The sequence below is a fragment of the Chrysemys picta genome, chromosome 2, assembly GCF_011386835.1.
Source record: "Chrysemys picta bellii isolate R12L10 chromosome 2, ASM1138683v2, whole genome shotgun sequence".
In the NCBI taxonomy this organism is placed as follows: Eukaryota; Metazoa; Chordata; order Testudines; family Emydidae; genus Chrysemys; species Chrysemys picta.
In genome coordinates this window covers 224,295,936-224,312,061 of record NC_088792.1, presented here as the reverse complement: position 1 = coordinate 224,312,061, position 16,126 = coordinate 224,295,936, and the positions used below count along the sequence as shown (strand labels likewise).

Here is a 16,126-nt window from a genome sequence, read left to right as displayed (position 1 = left end):
CTTAAATTGTCAGCCTATGTAACATTGCCTTTCCTTAAAGGTATCCTCCAGGAATTCTCCCTCTAACTGTAACATTGTAAACTAAGCCACCAAAATAACTTTTTTGAGGTTATTCAACTCATTTATGCTGTGAATACATGGTCCTATTGTGCTAGTAGGGTGACAGTCTCCTTCTGACACTGTTTCTATGCTAATAGCTTCTCTGGGAACTCTGGCTGTGGGTATTTCTAAACTGCAATAAAACACCTGCGGCTTGCCCATGTTGGCAGACTTGGACTGTGGGGCTATAAAATTGTAGTGTAGACATTCCGGCTGGAGCTTGGGCTTTGGGACCCTCCAGCCTGAGCCTGAATGTCTGCACTACAGTTTTCTAGCTCTGCAGCCCAGGCCCCACAAGCCTGAGTTAGTTGACACAGGCCAGCTGTGGGTGTACTATTGCCGTGTAGACACATTCTGCGTGGCTAACACCAATGAGCTCTTGTGTGTGGAAACACTACCTGCACACTCCACCTAGACATCAGTTTTGTGTGTGTGTTAATTGGAGGGAATGTGGATTTGATCAAAGCTGTGTCAGGAGGAAAGACCTAGAATGACTGGAGGAGGAAGGTAGCAACGCAAAGGATTGCCGGTATGAGAATGATGGCATAGAAGCCAGGAGCTAAGATGGGATCCCACCATTGTCTAGAGGGTGGGAGCAAGACTTCAATCTTTGAGGGGAAGTTTCTGTGGAGGAAAAGCAGAGTGGAGACATGGTGAGTGAGAGGGATAGCCCTCGTAGAAGTTCTTAATTCTGAAGGTTCATAGGGAAGCAGTTGATGGTCAGGAGATTGGTAGTTTTGTGGTGAGAAATCAAAATTTTTAATAAAACCCAAAAGGCTCTTGAGTCTATACTCAATACTTGAATCTTTTAGTAGCTGTATCCTAAACTAAATTACATAATCTTAAAGTAGATGCAGATGTGTATTCCACTTAGGTGTGTACACATCCAGCATGCCTGAGCTTTTGCCTAGCATTACCTGTAGAAAGGTAGCGCTTATGCTCTGGCACCTTCCCTGGCTATCTGAGATGGCACCTTCCCTACCCCAACACAGTTCCTTCTCACCACCTGTGGTTGAAGTCTCACGATCTCGCACCTATTTTATTGTAATAAGTATTCGTTAATAACTTTAGTGTTCCCCAGTGATGCCCTCACTGGAGTTTAAACACTATCCTTAGTGTGGAGGGGTGATCCTCAATAGCAATCCCCACACACGTTGCTTGCTTTGTTTTGGTGAGGCACACCTTAAGAGCGCTATTCAATTTGTATATTGTTTCAGAAGTGGACTCAAGTGGTGTGGGACCTTTGCCTCAAGCAGCACCTGCTTGAATAGGCCATGTGGCGTTATCTGGTACCAAGGCCCCCCTCGGGCTCATCGCACTGCCGCCGCTCATTCTGGGGCAGGCGTCTTGCCAAAGAGACAGAGGAGCTGTTCTGTCGTTGGTGCTGAGGAAGAGGTCTTGGGACCACTCCAAGTTGTGGGGCGACTCCTTTGCCTCCCCTTGAAAATGTGCAGACCAGCACAGGGTAAGTTCTGGCAGGCCGGATGGCATGGATACATCTGACCCTTCCCTGGTACCAGGTGGAAAATGCAGAAACCCGATATAATTGATTCTGGCTCCTGTCTTAAGGCATCTGTTGAACCTGGTACTAACAAGGGAGATGTCGGTACCAATTTCATCCACGTTGTTGGTGTACCAGGCCGCCACATACCACCTCTGCCTTTTCATCCTGATCTCACTGTTGGTCCAGGACTTTCCCAGGGTTGCGCCACCTCCAATGTAACGAGCCACTGCACCTCTATGTCCGTGGCCACTGCATCTAGATGCTCTCCTTCCTGTGGTGGGGATGGAGCTGGTACTGGAATTGGTGCGGGGAACCTCAGCACTAGCGCTCTCTTCAGCCCTGCCATATTCAGTGCTGCAAGTGCTCTCATGGCAGCTCTCACCACCTTTGTCGTTGGTGCATTTGGATGCTCCGGTACCGCTGTTTCCATCAGAACCAATGCTTCTTGTGGCACCAGCATGCTCTGTACTGCCTTCATCAGGGGCCCAGATTCCCACCTTGTTCTGGGCGACGGATGACTTGGACCAATGTTTGGGTGTAACTGCCCACGTTGCTGAGATCCCGGTGCTCCGATTCAGAGTCAGTTGTCGTCCTCCTGCTCCGCATCAACAAGTGAACTCCGGAGGATGCCAATGGACCAGTATGGCTCCCAGGTTGGCAGGTGCCTCATGGCCGGGACAGAGGTCCCTGGCCACCAATACCCTATCCCTATCAGTGGCCGGATGATGCTGTGCTTCCTCATTTGTCCTCTCCTTCTGTTCCAGAGAACTTTAAGGCGTAACAAGACCTTTACCCCATGTAACTACGCCCCTGGGCATCCAAGCGGCATTCCTCCAAGAGAACACACGCAAACTGGTGAACATTTTATAGCCCACCATCCCAAGGAGAGTGTTCCTCCTAATCAGTGATGTGCTCCTTGAGCACACGAGAGCCCTGTGGAGTACACTGGCCTCAGTACTGCTGGTGGCAAAACGTGTGGAAAAGTGCTACTTTGTTCCCATGCAGGGATTTGAGGGGTTCTTTTTCCATCTGGCCCCGAATTCCCGTTTTGTAACAGTGGTAAATGACAGGGCCTGGCCAGGAAAGTTCAAGTCTACTCTCAAGGACAGACTCGTAGATTTTCATGCCTAGAAGATCCAGCCACTCTACCTCATCGCCCTTGCAGATGAGGATTGCAAATCAATGAGCTTTGTTGGCCCAATATGACTTCCTCATTTGATCAGTCATGGCTAAAGTTGAGGACCAGTTGCCAGAGGCTTTGCATGAGGAGTTCCGGATGTTTGTTGTGGAAGGCTGCTTAGTGGCCAAAACATTCCTGCAGCCCGCCCTTGATGTTATAGGCACCTTGGCCAGGGTTATGGCCTTGGCGGTAACTGAGGAAGGTTTTCTGGCTGCAGAACTTTGGAATCACTCTGGATATCCATCAAGGACTTGCCCTGTGACTGCAAAGTCTTGTTCTTGGACAAGACTGACACTTTGCACTCCTTCAGGAATTTCAGGGCTACCTTGAGGTCCTTGGAAGTGAACAGGTCATCCATGCAAAGATACCATTATGAAGCTCAGCAGCAGCAGCAACAATGTCACCTGCAGCATTCCTTTGCACAATCTTTTCTCCTGAAATAGGACTACCCTAGAAAGGGGGATAGATCCCACAGGAGGAAGCAGTTGGGCTTGAGCTTCAGGCAGTTCACATGCCCTCCCTCAGCGCAGACCAAGCACCCATTTTGACTCCTTTGACCAGAGCACTGGTCCACTTTAATAATGCTTGGGACTATATTACCTCTGACAGCTGTGTCCTAGATACTGTTGGATTGAGCTATGCAATCCTGTTCCTCTCCATGTCCCCCTCCAACCCTCCTTTCCTGTCCCTGTTCAGGAACCTCTCTCACGAGACACTGCTCATCAAGCAGGTCAGCTCTTTGAAGTTGGGAGCAATGGAGGTTCCATAGGAACACTGGAGCTGCGTGTTTTTACTCCTGGTACTTCCTTATACCGAAATCCAAAGGCGTGATGTGACCCATTCTTGACCTTCGTGCCCACAACAAATTAAGTACTTGAGATTCTGCATGGTCACTCTATCGGCTATCCTCCCACACTGTCTCAAAACGACTGGTTTGCTGCCCTGGACTTTGAGGACACTGTACATTCTGCTGAGCCTCAGGAAGTTTCTACATTGTGGTAGGAGACCGCCACTTTCAGTATATGGTCCTCCCATTCGGCCTCATAGACTCATAGACTTTAAGGTCAGAAGGGACCATTATGATCATCTGGTCTGACCCCCTGCATGCTGCAGGCCATAAAACCGTCCCTACCCCTTCCCTGGACTCTGCTGTTGAAGTCCCCAATCCTGTTTTTAGTGACTTCAATCGGCAGAGACCCTCCTGCTAGAGATCCCTCCCCCATGCTGCGGAGGAAGGCGAAAAACCTCCAGAGGCTCAGCCAATCTGCCCTGGAGGAAAATTCCTTCCCGACCCCAAATATGGCGATCAGTAAGACCCCGAGCATATAGGCAAGAGTCTCCAGCCCGACCCCTGTTAGCCATTATACTATTTACCTACCATTGCTTGGCTTTCCTTGACTACTATGTTTTACCATTAAACCATTCCCTCCATAAACTTATCTAACTTAATCTTAAAACCAGACAGGTCCGTCGCCCCCACCGTTTCCCTCGGTAGGCTGTTCCAATATTTCACCCCTCTCTTCTGCCCCCTGAGTTTTCACCAAATGCATGGCAATATCATGGAATATTTTAGGAGGAAGGGAATCCACATCTTCTGATAGCTTGATGATTGGTTGCTGAAGGCTGGCTCCAGAGAGGAGGTTCTTACCCACATTGACGTCACATTTAGTTTGCAGTGTTTAAAATGAGTCCCAGACGGTCGAGCAAAGTCAACCTTGACTTCTGCTCAACAAATAGAGTTAATTGGGACCTCTGAGATTACACAAGGTCAAAGGTATTTCTGCAGGCCTGCCTCAGTTTGCCGTCTCAGCCATTTATGATAGTCCGCCTGTGTCCAAGCCTGTTGGGCCACATGGCCCCTTGAACACAGTGTGCCAAGTTGAATTGTCGCCCTCTTCAGATGTGGCTCAGGATGGTTTACTGACCTTCCCTGCATTCTCTGGACATGGTTTGTCTTCCTCCACTAGTCCTGGATTCCTTGCACTCATGGGAGTCCCCACACAATGTGTGCCCAGAAGTCCCCTTCACTCAGCCCTCTTCGACCAAGTCAGTGGTTACTGATGCTTTCCTTCTGTGCTGGGGGGTGCATCTAGATTCACTGAGGGTGCAGCCTCACTCCATATCTGCATGTTGAACTTTGGGCCATCCACAATGCATGTCATGCCTTCTGGGACCACATCAGACACTTGATGGTTCACACACTCATGACAAAACTATTGCAATGTGCTGTGTGAACAAGCAAGACTAAGTGCTTTTCCAGGTTACTCTGTCTGAAAGTGATCAACCTGTGCCAATTTTGCATCAAAGAAGTCATCGCTCCAGTAGCAATCCATTTGCTAGGGGTGCAAAATTGTCTCATGAACCGTCTCAGAGTGTTTTTCTGTTGTTGTTGGTTTTTCTCCCCCCACCACCCAGGCCATGAGTGGTTCCTGAGGGAGAGTGTTCTCTGGGTCATTCCCATGATTGACCAGCTCGCGGTGAAGGAAAACAAAGGTGTCACCAGTTGTTCTGCTCCCGGGGGGGGGCTTAGTCCAGGCTCCGTCTTCAGTGTCTTTCACGGCAGCTGGCATTCAGCTCTTCTGGATACCTTCTGATAATTCTGAAGGTGGATCAGGTCAAGTTCATCCTCATTGCTCCAGTGTGGCAGGTACAATGCCGGGTTTCAGATCTTCTTGCTCTGCTGGCTCAGCCTCCCATACTGTTTCTCTCCATCCTGACCTGCTCACTCAGGACCATGGCTGCACCCTCAATCCTTCAATCAGCTTCCTGCACCTTGTGAGCTGGAGGATGAAGAGGAGGAGCGGTGCTCAGCAGCTGTCCAGCAAGTCCTACTCAACAGTTGGAAGTCCTCCACTAGGACAGCCTACTTAGCCAAGTGGAAAAGATTCTCAGTATGGTCCTTGATCTTCAGGACCCAACCGATGGGCTTCCATCCAGAATATCTTGGAGTAACTGCTACATCTTCAGAAATCAGGCCTTGTGCTCAGTTTGCTGAGAGTGCATTTGGCAGTGATATCAGGATTCCATTCTCCTGATTTCAAGGGAAATCACAAGTCTCGTCATTGTGGCATTGGAAAAAACTGAAGAGGCTTCTCTGCTTACATCCTCTGGTCTGAGAACTGGTTCCCTTTTTGGACCTAAACATTGTTCTAGCAGCTCTGTATGGCCCTCTATTTGAGCCTCTTAGACCCCTCTTACCAAAATAATGGCTGACAGGAGGGGCAGCAGACAGGGTACATGAGTTGCAGGCCCTCATGGCTGAGCCAGCTTGCACTGTTTTCCAAGGACAAGGTAATGTTGCGACCTCACCCAAAGTTCTTATCCAAGGTGCTTTCTGTGTCATCTAAATCAGGCAGTGTATTGACCTGTGGGTTTTTCCCCCTAATCCATGCTCTTCCAGAAGAATAGCACCTCCATACTCTGGATGTCAGGTGATGCCTACATAAAAGGCTAGATAGGACTAAAGAGGTGGTGTGTGTTTTTTTTTTTTTTTTTTTTTTTTTTTTTGTATTTATCTCACCAGTTCATGTCATATGTGAACCACAAAGAGGCAAGCGGTCTCTTCATAGACTATCTCTAGATTAATAACATCCTATATCAAGGCTGCATATGAGAGAGCTTCAGCTACACCTCAGCAGATATAGGCTCACTCCACAAGAGTGCAAGCCACATAGATAGCATTTCTCAGTGGCATTTCCATACTGGACATTTGCAGGGCGGTCACCTGGTTGTCCATACATATATTTACAGACCATTATGCTATGACCACATCTTCCAAAGTGGATACAGGCCTCGGAAGGGCGGTCCTGCGATCCCAATTGTAGTAGACTCTGAGCCCGGCCTCTAGATAGGTGACTCATAAGCAGTACCCCACATCTGCACCTACTCAGAAGAAATTGTTACTTACTGTAATTGTGGTTCTTCGAGATGTGATGCAAACATGTATTCCATGACCCACGCTCTGGCCCCTCTGCATCAGAGTCTCCTGTCAGTGGCTTTTGGTGCAAAGGAAATGAGGGGGGTCAGGGTGGCACCACCTCATAGTGAGGGGAGGGGTTACAGCCAAGAAGCGGGAGCATGAGCCCTCTACAGCAGCGGTTCTTAACCAGGGTATAGGTCCCCTGGGGGGCCATGAGCAGGTTTCAGGGGTCTGCCAAAATAAACCAGAGAGCAGGGCCAGTGCTAAACTCACTGGGACCCACAGCAGAAAGCAGAAGCCAGAGCCCTGCCGCCTGGGGCTGAAGCCAAAGCCCAAGCAATTTAACTTCATGGGGCCCTCTGTGGCGTGGGGCCCTGGGCAGTTGCCCTGCTTGCTACCCCATAATGATGGCCCTGGTTCTTAATCTACTGGATTTGCAGAAAAGTAGTTGTTGTGGCACAGGTGGGCTGTGGCGTTTCTATAGCAGGTGGGGGTGAGGGAGGGGTGCTCAGAGAAAAAGGCTGAGAACCCCTGCTCTACAGGTATCATCATCCATCATCATCAAATATCAGGGCTAGAAGGGACCTCAGGAGGTCATCTAGTCCAACCTCCTGCCCAAAGCAGGACCAATCCCAGACAGATTTTTGCCCCAGATCCCTAAATGGCCCCCTCAAGGATTGAACTCTCAACCCTAGGTTTAGCAAGCCAATGCTCAAACCACTGAGCTTTGCTAGGCAAAAGTCTCGAGCTCTGGCGTGCTGAGCATGCACATTCCTAAGTGGAATACACATCTGCCTTGGCAAGAGAGTGACACAAATTTCTAGAGAAGACTCAGTAAGACTAACTTTTTAAAAGTAACCCATCAATTGGCAACTGTTTCCAATGTTCAATATGATCAACATTTTACAGTAGTAAACTTGGTTAAAGGCCAACCTTTTAGTCACAGGTGTATATTCTCTTTACACAAATATCAGTGTGCATTTCTTTGTTCAGGACAGAGATAGGAAGATATTAGAGTTGCAACAAAAATTTGGAGAGCGGTCAGATGGATTGTTGGCTTTGGGAATCCCAAATTCAGATGTGTTGACTGCAGAAGATAAAGTGAAATCAGGTAAGCATCTAATATTCTTCCAGTATGTTCTTCTTGTAGAGTATAAACCAGCTTAACTCTCTCTCTTTGTCATATACAGATCTTAAATATAAGGAGATGCAGAGAACTTCAGAAGTATTGCAGAGACAGTGCGATGAGAAAGATGAGGTAAATTTCTCTATCTTGTCCTAGACTTGGATGAGTGGGGGATTGTTTTGGTGATTGAGGGCTCTAGCCTATAAGGGCCAGATCTTCAAATACTCAGCAATAGAACTCTCTCAACTGGGGAAAAGCTTTCAAAAGTGTTCCTACCCAATATGCTGCGTTTTCTTTGGTGCCTAAAATGGGAATTGGGCTCTCTTACATTCTGGCTTGTCACTGGTTTGAATGTCATCTTGTAGTGACAATTACATATCCTCTCTAATAGTCGGGATGCGGTGGAAACTAGAATCAGCAAAACATCTGGCCTAGGATCACAAACACTTTATTCAACAATCCTTTGAGGTAGGAAATAATTATTGCCCCATATTTTAGAGATGAGGAACAGAGGTGTAGGCTAAGTAATTTGCCCAAGGATGCTGGGTAACAGCCCAGATACTGAATTTCAGATCAGTGCCATTAAAAAAGCAGTCCTTCCTCCTTTTTTTTTTTTTTTTTTTTTTTTTAAGCATTAAAGTTACAGTGAAGTGAAACTAACTACTTGGTTGGTTGCCAAAGCTATTTTCTGGATGGAGTGCAGATCTGGAAGTCTAACATTAAATAGCTCATTGCTGTAATATCCAGAGTGTGCATTAGGCTTACTGGTATACGTTTAAGCACAACCCCAAACCAGAATTCCTTCAACCGTTCATATGTACCCGTTGCTTACTAATTCACACCCTGGAGTAGCTTATTGCTCTGTGTGTGTGTGTGTGTGTGTAATAAATATATTTATATCACACACACACATATATATGCTTTTAATTTTTTATATATATATATATATATATATATATATATATATATATATATATATATATATATATATATATATATATATATATATATATATATATATATATATATATATATATATATATATATATAATATAATATTTTTTTTTTATATATAAAAATAAATAAATTAAAAGCACACTAGGGAAAGGAGAAATATCTCTTTTGGCCAGCTTTTAATAAACATACTCATAGTAGAGAGTTTCATCAATTTCTGCTGAAAACCAGACATTTTTACTTTTGTGAGAAACTTTCTATATTTTACTAGCTCTAATTTTGAGTATAAAATATATTTATTTGAAGTCCCTGGACTAGTCACTCATCTTCTTATACCCAGTCTCCAGAATCTCAGCAGCAAGTTCTGGCCCTGAAGCCAATTTCAACTTTTTGGCCTGAAAACGAAACTTGCTTTCTAGTGCAAAAGCTTAATTGTGAGTTGTTCAGCATTTCAAATTTAAAATGGCTAAAAGAGCAGCAAGCTATTGCTGGAATGGTAGCCTGGGACTTCAGGCAGTGGAGACAGTCTAAAAGAATTACTAATTCTCCTGGAAATCCCACTCCTCTATCCTGCTTCACTTCTCTCATACATTCCTACTCAGTGGCTCAGCTCTTACTTTGCATAGTTTTCCCCTCCCACATTTGCCCATTTAACGTAGTGAGCACAAGGATTTTTTTTAATGTAAGTATTTATAACTTCAAAGCCTGTTAGAGAACTAGTTTAATAGTGGGGCTTTTTTTGTTTTTTGTAGTGGAGTATAGCTGGGGGCACTAATTCTCAAAACCTATTTTGATTAGGAGGTTGGGCCTCTATCTCAACTGTGTTCCTGCTCAGATAGTTCACAACTAGTCACACATAAACATAATCAATAGAACAGTGTTAAAGGAGGTGGGGGAAGGGGGAGGAGAGAAAGTAGGCTTTAAACTGCCCCTTTCCCCAGCCTGTGAGGTGATTCCAGGAGCAGTCTGTGGTCCTTCCTTCCATTCTTACTGCTGGTGTAAGTGGTCACAACTCTCCTGTCTTTAGTAGAATGGCAACTGCTTATTCCTGCAGTGCACCTGATCGAACAATTCTAATATGTGCTGGTTGTACTTTATTGTGGTTAAGATACACTTGTAAAATTCCACTGTTCTACCATGGGACCGCTTTTTCATTCTGGGGTCTTAATGGCCTCTTGCTGTGGAATACTAATAACACCCTCAAATGTTTAAATGGTTTAAATCTCCATGCATTTAAGTATATATACCCTTAAAACTTTCAAGGATTTCTTAAACTTTAATATTGTTTTGTGCAGCTTATAAAATCTCTGAAGCTTAAAATACACAAATTAAATGAAACCTTACAAGAAATGAATGAAGTCTGCAGAAAAACAACTGAGGAAAACAGTAGACTGACACACATGGTAATGCTCAAGGTTTGTCAAACAAGTATTGAAACTAACCATTAATTTAAAGGTAGTGCAGCTGATAGTTTTACAAGGCTATTTCTGAATAGCAGATAGCAATTTTATTTTTGGTTCTTGTTCCTTTTAGTGCTAGCATAAAGCTTGTCCTTGAGCTGGCTGCTTGCTGAATCTTTTATGGTCTTTAGGATATGAATTGACCATACAGGACACTTCTTGTACTATGGTTTCAAATGTCAAACCCCTGTGCTTGTATTCTCTAAACTGGTAATATGTAAAAAGGTTTATTTTGTTTGATTTGTGTAGAGGGGAGTAGATATGGAAAACTAGAGGAGACTGTACTGTAAATCTGACTGCATTTGAAATGATTTTATAAAACATTGGTTAGAAACTAGCAACTTTCAAATATAAATAAAAGATGCAGTATTCAGAGAGCTCTTCTTGAATGCTCAAATATAATCCATTGTGGCTTGCTAGACCTCAGCAGAACACCTGTACACTACTGTTGATTACTGTGAAACACAAAAATATTAGCTTTAAGCAACAGTGCCTTTCCTATGAAAGAGACTAAATTATATCTAACTAGAGCCTCTGGACTAGATCTTCAATTAAGGCCCTATTCTAGCTGCAGTGACTCTCCCACTGACCATGAGGCTTAAACAGAGAGTAGAATATGTTCTTTGGATAGCAACTAAATTAATACTGCTATCTTTTGAATTTGGCCGCTGGGTTTGGAAGGGACAGATAAAAACAATGCAAGATACTTCTAAGACTACTGAGCTTTTTGCTTTTAGCCCATGTGAGCATTAAATTACGCAATTTACATGCACTGGCCTTGAGTTTATAGCCCATTCATTTCACTGGGATACATCAGTTCACATTTAAAAGGCTTTTGTTGCAACCATAAGAACCAGAAACATCATTGACCAATTTTGATGCCATTGTGGTTCTCTGTGGTCAAATATCTGCTATGTAGGAATTGCATTGGGCCCAGTAATCCATTTCTTGGCCATTGAATAGCCAATTTAGATAGTAACAACCTGGGTTGAACTTGAGGACTGATTTATGCCACATGGAAGATACTTTGAAAACTACCTTCCCCTTTCTTACTACTTGAACATTTACATAAAAACAGGAACTTCTCCTTGATGATCTATATCTTATTCTAGTCTAAAGTCAAACAAAATTATGCTGTAATTAGTTGCTGTGGAGAGAATTCTGACTCTAGGTTTGAAATTGAAACAGGAGCAGATGAATACCTAAGGAATAAAGATCCTGTGATCCTTACTTCCCCAATATTTTGAGTTTCTTGTCTTAATGGGCCAAATAGAGACCTAAATTGGAAACTGAAGTTAATTAGCATACCAAATGTGGTATTCAGGCATCTTGCTCTATTTAGTTTCTGAGGTGGTATTGCATGTGTTTGTGACCATGTAATTTAATGTCTCAATACTGCCAAAACTTTAAGTTAAATTTTGGCTAATGGCCTTTGCCCATTTTTCTTCAAATATAATTGCCTGTACAGTAGAGTAGGTAAAATTTCAGCCAAAACTTCTTTAGCAGAAAATGCAGATTTGGCAACACTGAAACACGTTGTGAATTCATGTTGTTTTTGCCAAATAATTAGTGGAAGGAGAAACAAAACTTGAAAAAAATCAGTCATTTTGACACTTTGTTTGAATTGGGGAGGGGGGGGGAGAATGTTTTCCTCCAAACCTGTTTTAAGACTTCCTTCAATTTTTAAAAAAACAAAAACCTTAAACACTAAATGCAAACAGTGTTGTTTTGGGTAAGACAAAATATTTTGTCTGATAGTCAAATTGGTTGAAACTATAGTGAAGAACCAAATTATCAGACAGAGGAACACGATTTGTGAAGGCAAATCATGCCTCACAAAGCTATTAAAATTTTGAGGGGGTCACCAAACATGTGACTATAGTGTACTAAGACTTTCAGAAAGCCTTTGGCAAGGTCCCTCACCAAAGGCTCTTAAGTACAGTAAGCTGTGCTCGGTTAGGAGGGAAGGTCCTCTCATGGAGCAGAAATAAATGGTCAGCTCTCAGAATAGAGGCAAATAGCATTGTCCCCCCAGGGATCTGTATTGGGACTAGTGCTGTTCAACATATTCATAAATGATCTGGAAAAAGGGGTAAATAGTGAGATGACAAAATTTGCAGACTCTTATCTTGAGTAATTTTGTAAATTCAAAGCAGACTGCGAAGAGTTAAAAAGGGATCTCACTAGACTGGGTGAGTGGGCAACAAAATGGCAGATGAAATTCATTGCTGATATGTGCATTACTTTCCATATAAAATGGTGTTTTTCAAAATGTAGAGTTTTGCTAACAAATAACTTAGATCCCCACTCGGGAAAGATCTTGAAGTCATTGTGACTAGTTCTCTGAAAATATCCGCTTAATGTGCAGTGGCAATCAAAAAAGCTAACAATGTTAGGAACTATTAGCAAAGGGTTGGATAGATAAGACACACAATATCAATGTCACTATATAAATCCATAGTACACCTAAACCTTTCATAGTGTGTGTAGTTTGGTACCCCATCTTAAAAAAAATCTATTAGAATTGGAAAAGGTACTGAGAAGAGCAACAAAAATTAAGGATATGGACCAGCTTCCATATGAGGAGAGATTAAAAAGACTGGGACTCTTCACTTGGAAAAGAGACTACTAAGCAGGGATATGATAGTCGTCTATACAATCGTGAATGGTATAGAAAAGGTGAAGAAGTTTCTTTCACATAACCACCAGCAGTCACCCAATGAAATGAATAGGCAGCAGGTTGAAAACAAACATAAGGAAGTACTTCTTCACATACCACACAGTCAACCTGTGGCACTCGTTGCCAGGGGATGTTGTATAGTTCAAAAAAGAACTAGATAAGTTCATGAGGATAGGTCTTTCAATGGCTATTATCCAAGATGGTCAGGAATGTAATCTATGCTCTGGGCATTCTGAGCCTCTGACTGCTAGGAGTGGACAAGAGGGGGTGAATCACTCTATTGCCTGTTCTGTTCATTCCTTCCGAAGCACCTGGCCAATCAGGATACTGGGTTAGATGGACCATTGGTCTGACCTATTATGGCGGATCTTAAGATTGCCAGCAAACCAAAAAAATCAATGTATTTGCACAGTTCTACTATATAGCACCCTGATCTCATTCTAAATTTTACTTGGAGAAAATGAACAAAATAATAGTACCATCCGCTAGTGTTCACTTATCTAATGTGGTTTAACAATTCCATAGGAACAAGAAAAGAGAAGTCTTCAGAACTGGGCTAAACGTGTCCTTGAGCTTGAAGCGACAGTGTCTCTTCTGCAAGAAGAACTAGATGAGAGCAAAAAGCACTTGTATTCAGAAGATCTTAAGGAGCAAAAACCCAAGAGAGGCTTGTTTGCTAATCTAAAATCTACAGTAACAGGCACTTCTAAAACACCTGTTGGCAAAACCTTGGGGAAATCTGAAGACTCTCCAACCATGTCAAGAAAACAAGCTACTTTTACACGTAAAGTAAAAGAATAACTCTAATCCTTGATGCATTAACATGTCTGTATTGACAAGGCCTATCCGCTGTAATTTTGAACTGATGTTAGCAACAGTTGGAATTTGGGTGGAGAAAAAAGGGTAGTATAGACACAGCCTTACCATCAATGTAACTGGGAAGATAAGCTATTAATAGGAATGACAACTTTCCTTCTGTCAAGTGTCTTCTGTAGTAACTAAAGATATGTAAATGTAAACATAAATTGGGATTCTTGTGCAACGGTTGGTGTGAGATGTGATCACCTGCTGTGGCAACACAGCAGGTATGGATTTCCATATAACAGGAGAAAGGGTGCCTTGTGTCAAGGTTAGTGGTACATTCCTGTCTTTTACTTTCCTTGTTTCTTTTTACACTTGCTTCCAACACTCAAAATGGCATTTGCGCTCGACCAAACCGCTTGTTCACTTTAGCTGTTTCATTAGCTAGTAGATATTGTTTGTAGAGGAGCTGGCTTCCTCACAGTTAATCTTCTGCTTGATTTGAATTGAACTAGTAATCTTATACTTGATGTCAGTTTACTGTGGAATTAAAATGAGAGATTTAGTACTAATATTTCATTTAATGATCTAGTCAGATGATAGAGTGGCAAGGAGCCACTGTTCATTTTAAATGCTTCTGTCAATCATAATTGTCTTGGTTTGGAAAGGAATGTCCATTTGAAAATCCTTCACTGAATTGTGTATGCAGTAGTCTTCTTAAAATTTACTTATAATAAAGCTTGGGTTTTTTTCAAGTCTATTAAATATTAGATCATTTAAGATTTGGTGTTACAGTGATTAGGTCATGAGATACCACTTGATAATTTGAGCTGCAAGTCCCTGTGTGTCTTAACTTTTGTTTCTATTAAAATATGATGCACTTGAAATCAAAGTTTAGGATCAAGAGGGCCAGTACCTCATCTTCTTAAAAGAAAACTTTGTCTAGAAATGTAGTGGGGCTAGGACTGCCTGGTGATAATAACCAGAAAGAGTTGAGTTATTTTAGCCAGATGATAGGATAACTACTTCAGAAATAAGCGACAGAGTCCTGTGGCACCTTATAGACTAACAAACGTAGTGGAGCATAAGCTTTCGTGGGTGAATACCCACTTCATCAGACGCATTTACTTCAGAAATGTGCCAGTCACAAGGTTGTAGGCGTTGAGCAATTGCCTTTGCATGGTTTAATGGTGGCTGATTTTGTTGTGCTCTGTTGTCAGCATTACACAGCTACGTATAGGAACCCATGAGAAATGTAAGAGGGTTTTTGGCAAGTTCTCAGCTTTCAAGCAGTGCCACACAGAAAACTAGAAATGATCAAAGTGATATTTTGGTGTCTGGGGATGGTGGTGGATGTAAATAGTGTTGATTTGGGATTTAGCCTTACCCCCTAACTAGGAATGTATTATCTGAGTTGCTAAATTATGCAGCAGGTGGATTATGTAGGAATTAAGCAATACATTACAATTAAGTCATGAAACAGGGTTTCAAGCAAGGGAAGCTGAATAGTTGGAGAGTTAGGTGAATTCTTGTGGTCAGAGAAACCTAGGCTTGCAAAACATAGCGGCCTATATTTGGAGTACAAAGATTAGAGGTTTTGAAGTTTATACACCTCAAAAAAACAAACCAAAAAAACCACCTCCTGACTGAGGCCATATTTACAGGGACTACAGTGGCATAATCCTGTACTATAGAGGCAGCCTACAGTGACAGGGTTTTTTTATTTTTCATTGCTGTAAGAACTCTATGTGCCTTTGTGGCAGTAGCTAGGTGGAGAGGCATTCTTTTGTCAACGTGGCTGCATCTACACTGGGGCTAGGTTGGCATAGCTAGGGTGGTCAGGGGTGTGGATTTTTCACACCCCTGAACGCTGTGATTGTCGACCTACGTTTTAAAATGTAGACCAGGCCTGAGTTAGAGGTTGTCACTAACATTGTGAACCACTAGATGGAGCAGCATTACTATTGCAACACTATCATGTTCCTGTAATTCAAAGCCCTGGTCTTGAAATTTCCTCTTTCCTTTGTCAGTATCAAATACTCCTAACTGGTTAAGTGAGTCTTTGTCTGTTAAAACTCTCACACCAATGTGTGCTCAGGGACTTCATATAAATATGTAAATACCACTAGGAATTGGGATTTTCTGATCTCAGAAGCACCAGGTACTCTCCCAAAAAGCAATATCCAACGGGGTTATTTGTCCTATCAAAACAGGTGTCCACTGGTTTATAAATGGACTCATCACAACCATGGCAAATTCCAAAGAAACAGCCTTCTTGCAGATTGAACGCCATCTGGATCAATCTCTAGCTCAGTCATTAAACAGACTACCTAGCCAGATCACCTTATGTCCATCATGGGCACTCAGGACAAGATCAGAAATGAGGATAATAAATGGAAGTTC

General features: G+C 42.9%; 1 protein-coding gene across 3 annotated transcripts in view; it reads left to right on the top strand.

The window, feature by feature from the left end:
- LOC101950037 (kinesin-like protein KIF20A) overlaps positions 1-14,483 on the top strand; it is a 37,840-nt gene extending 23,357 nt beyond the window's left edge. For 2 of the 3 annotated variants that reach the window (XM_024107432.3, XM_065585569.1), the window contains exons 16-19: positions 7,696-7,813; positions 7,893-7,960; positions 10,078-10,197; positions 13,448-13,892. In XM_024107432.3, coding sequence (XP_023963200.2) covers positions 7,696-7,813; positions 7,893-7,960; positions 10,078-10,197; positions 13,448-13,723 — 582 coding nt within the window. In that variant the 3' untranslated portion in view covers positions 13,724-13,892. Of the gene's footprint in view, positions 1-7,695; positions 7,814-7,892; positions 7,961-10,077; positions 10,198-13,447 lie in introns of all 3 variants that reach the window. The other variant, XM_065585568.1, reaches the window with a different exon arrangement.
- Positions 14,484-16,126: the final 1,643 nt, after the last annotated feature.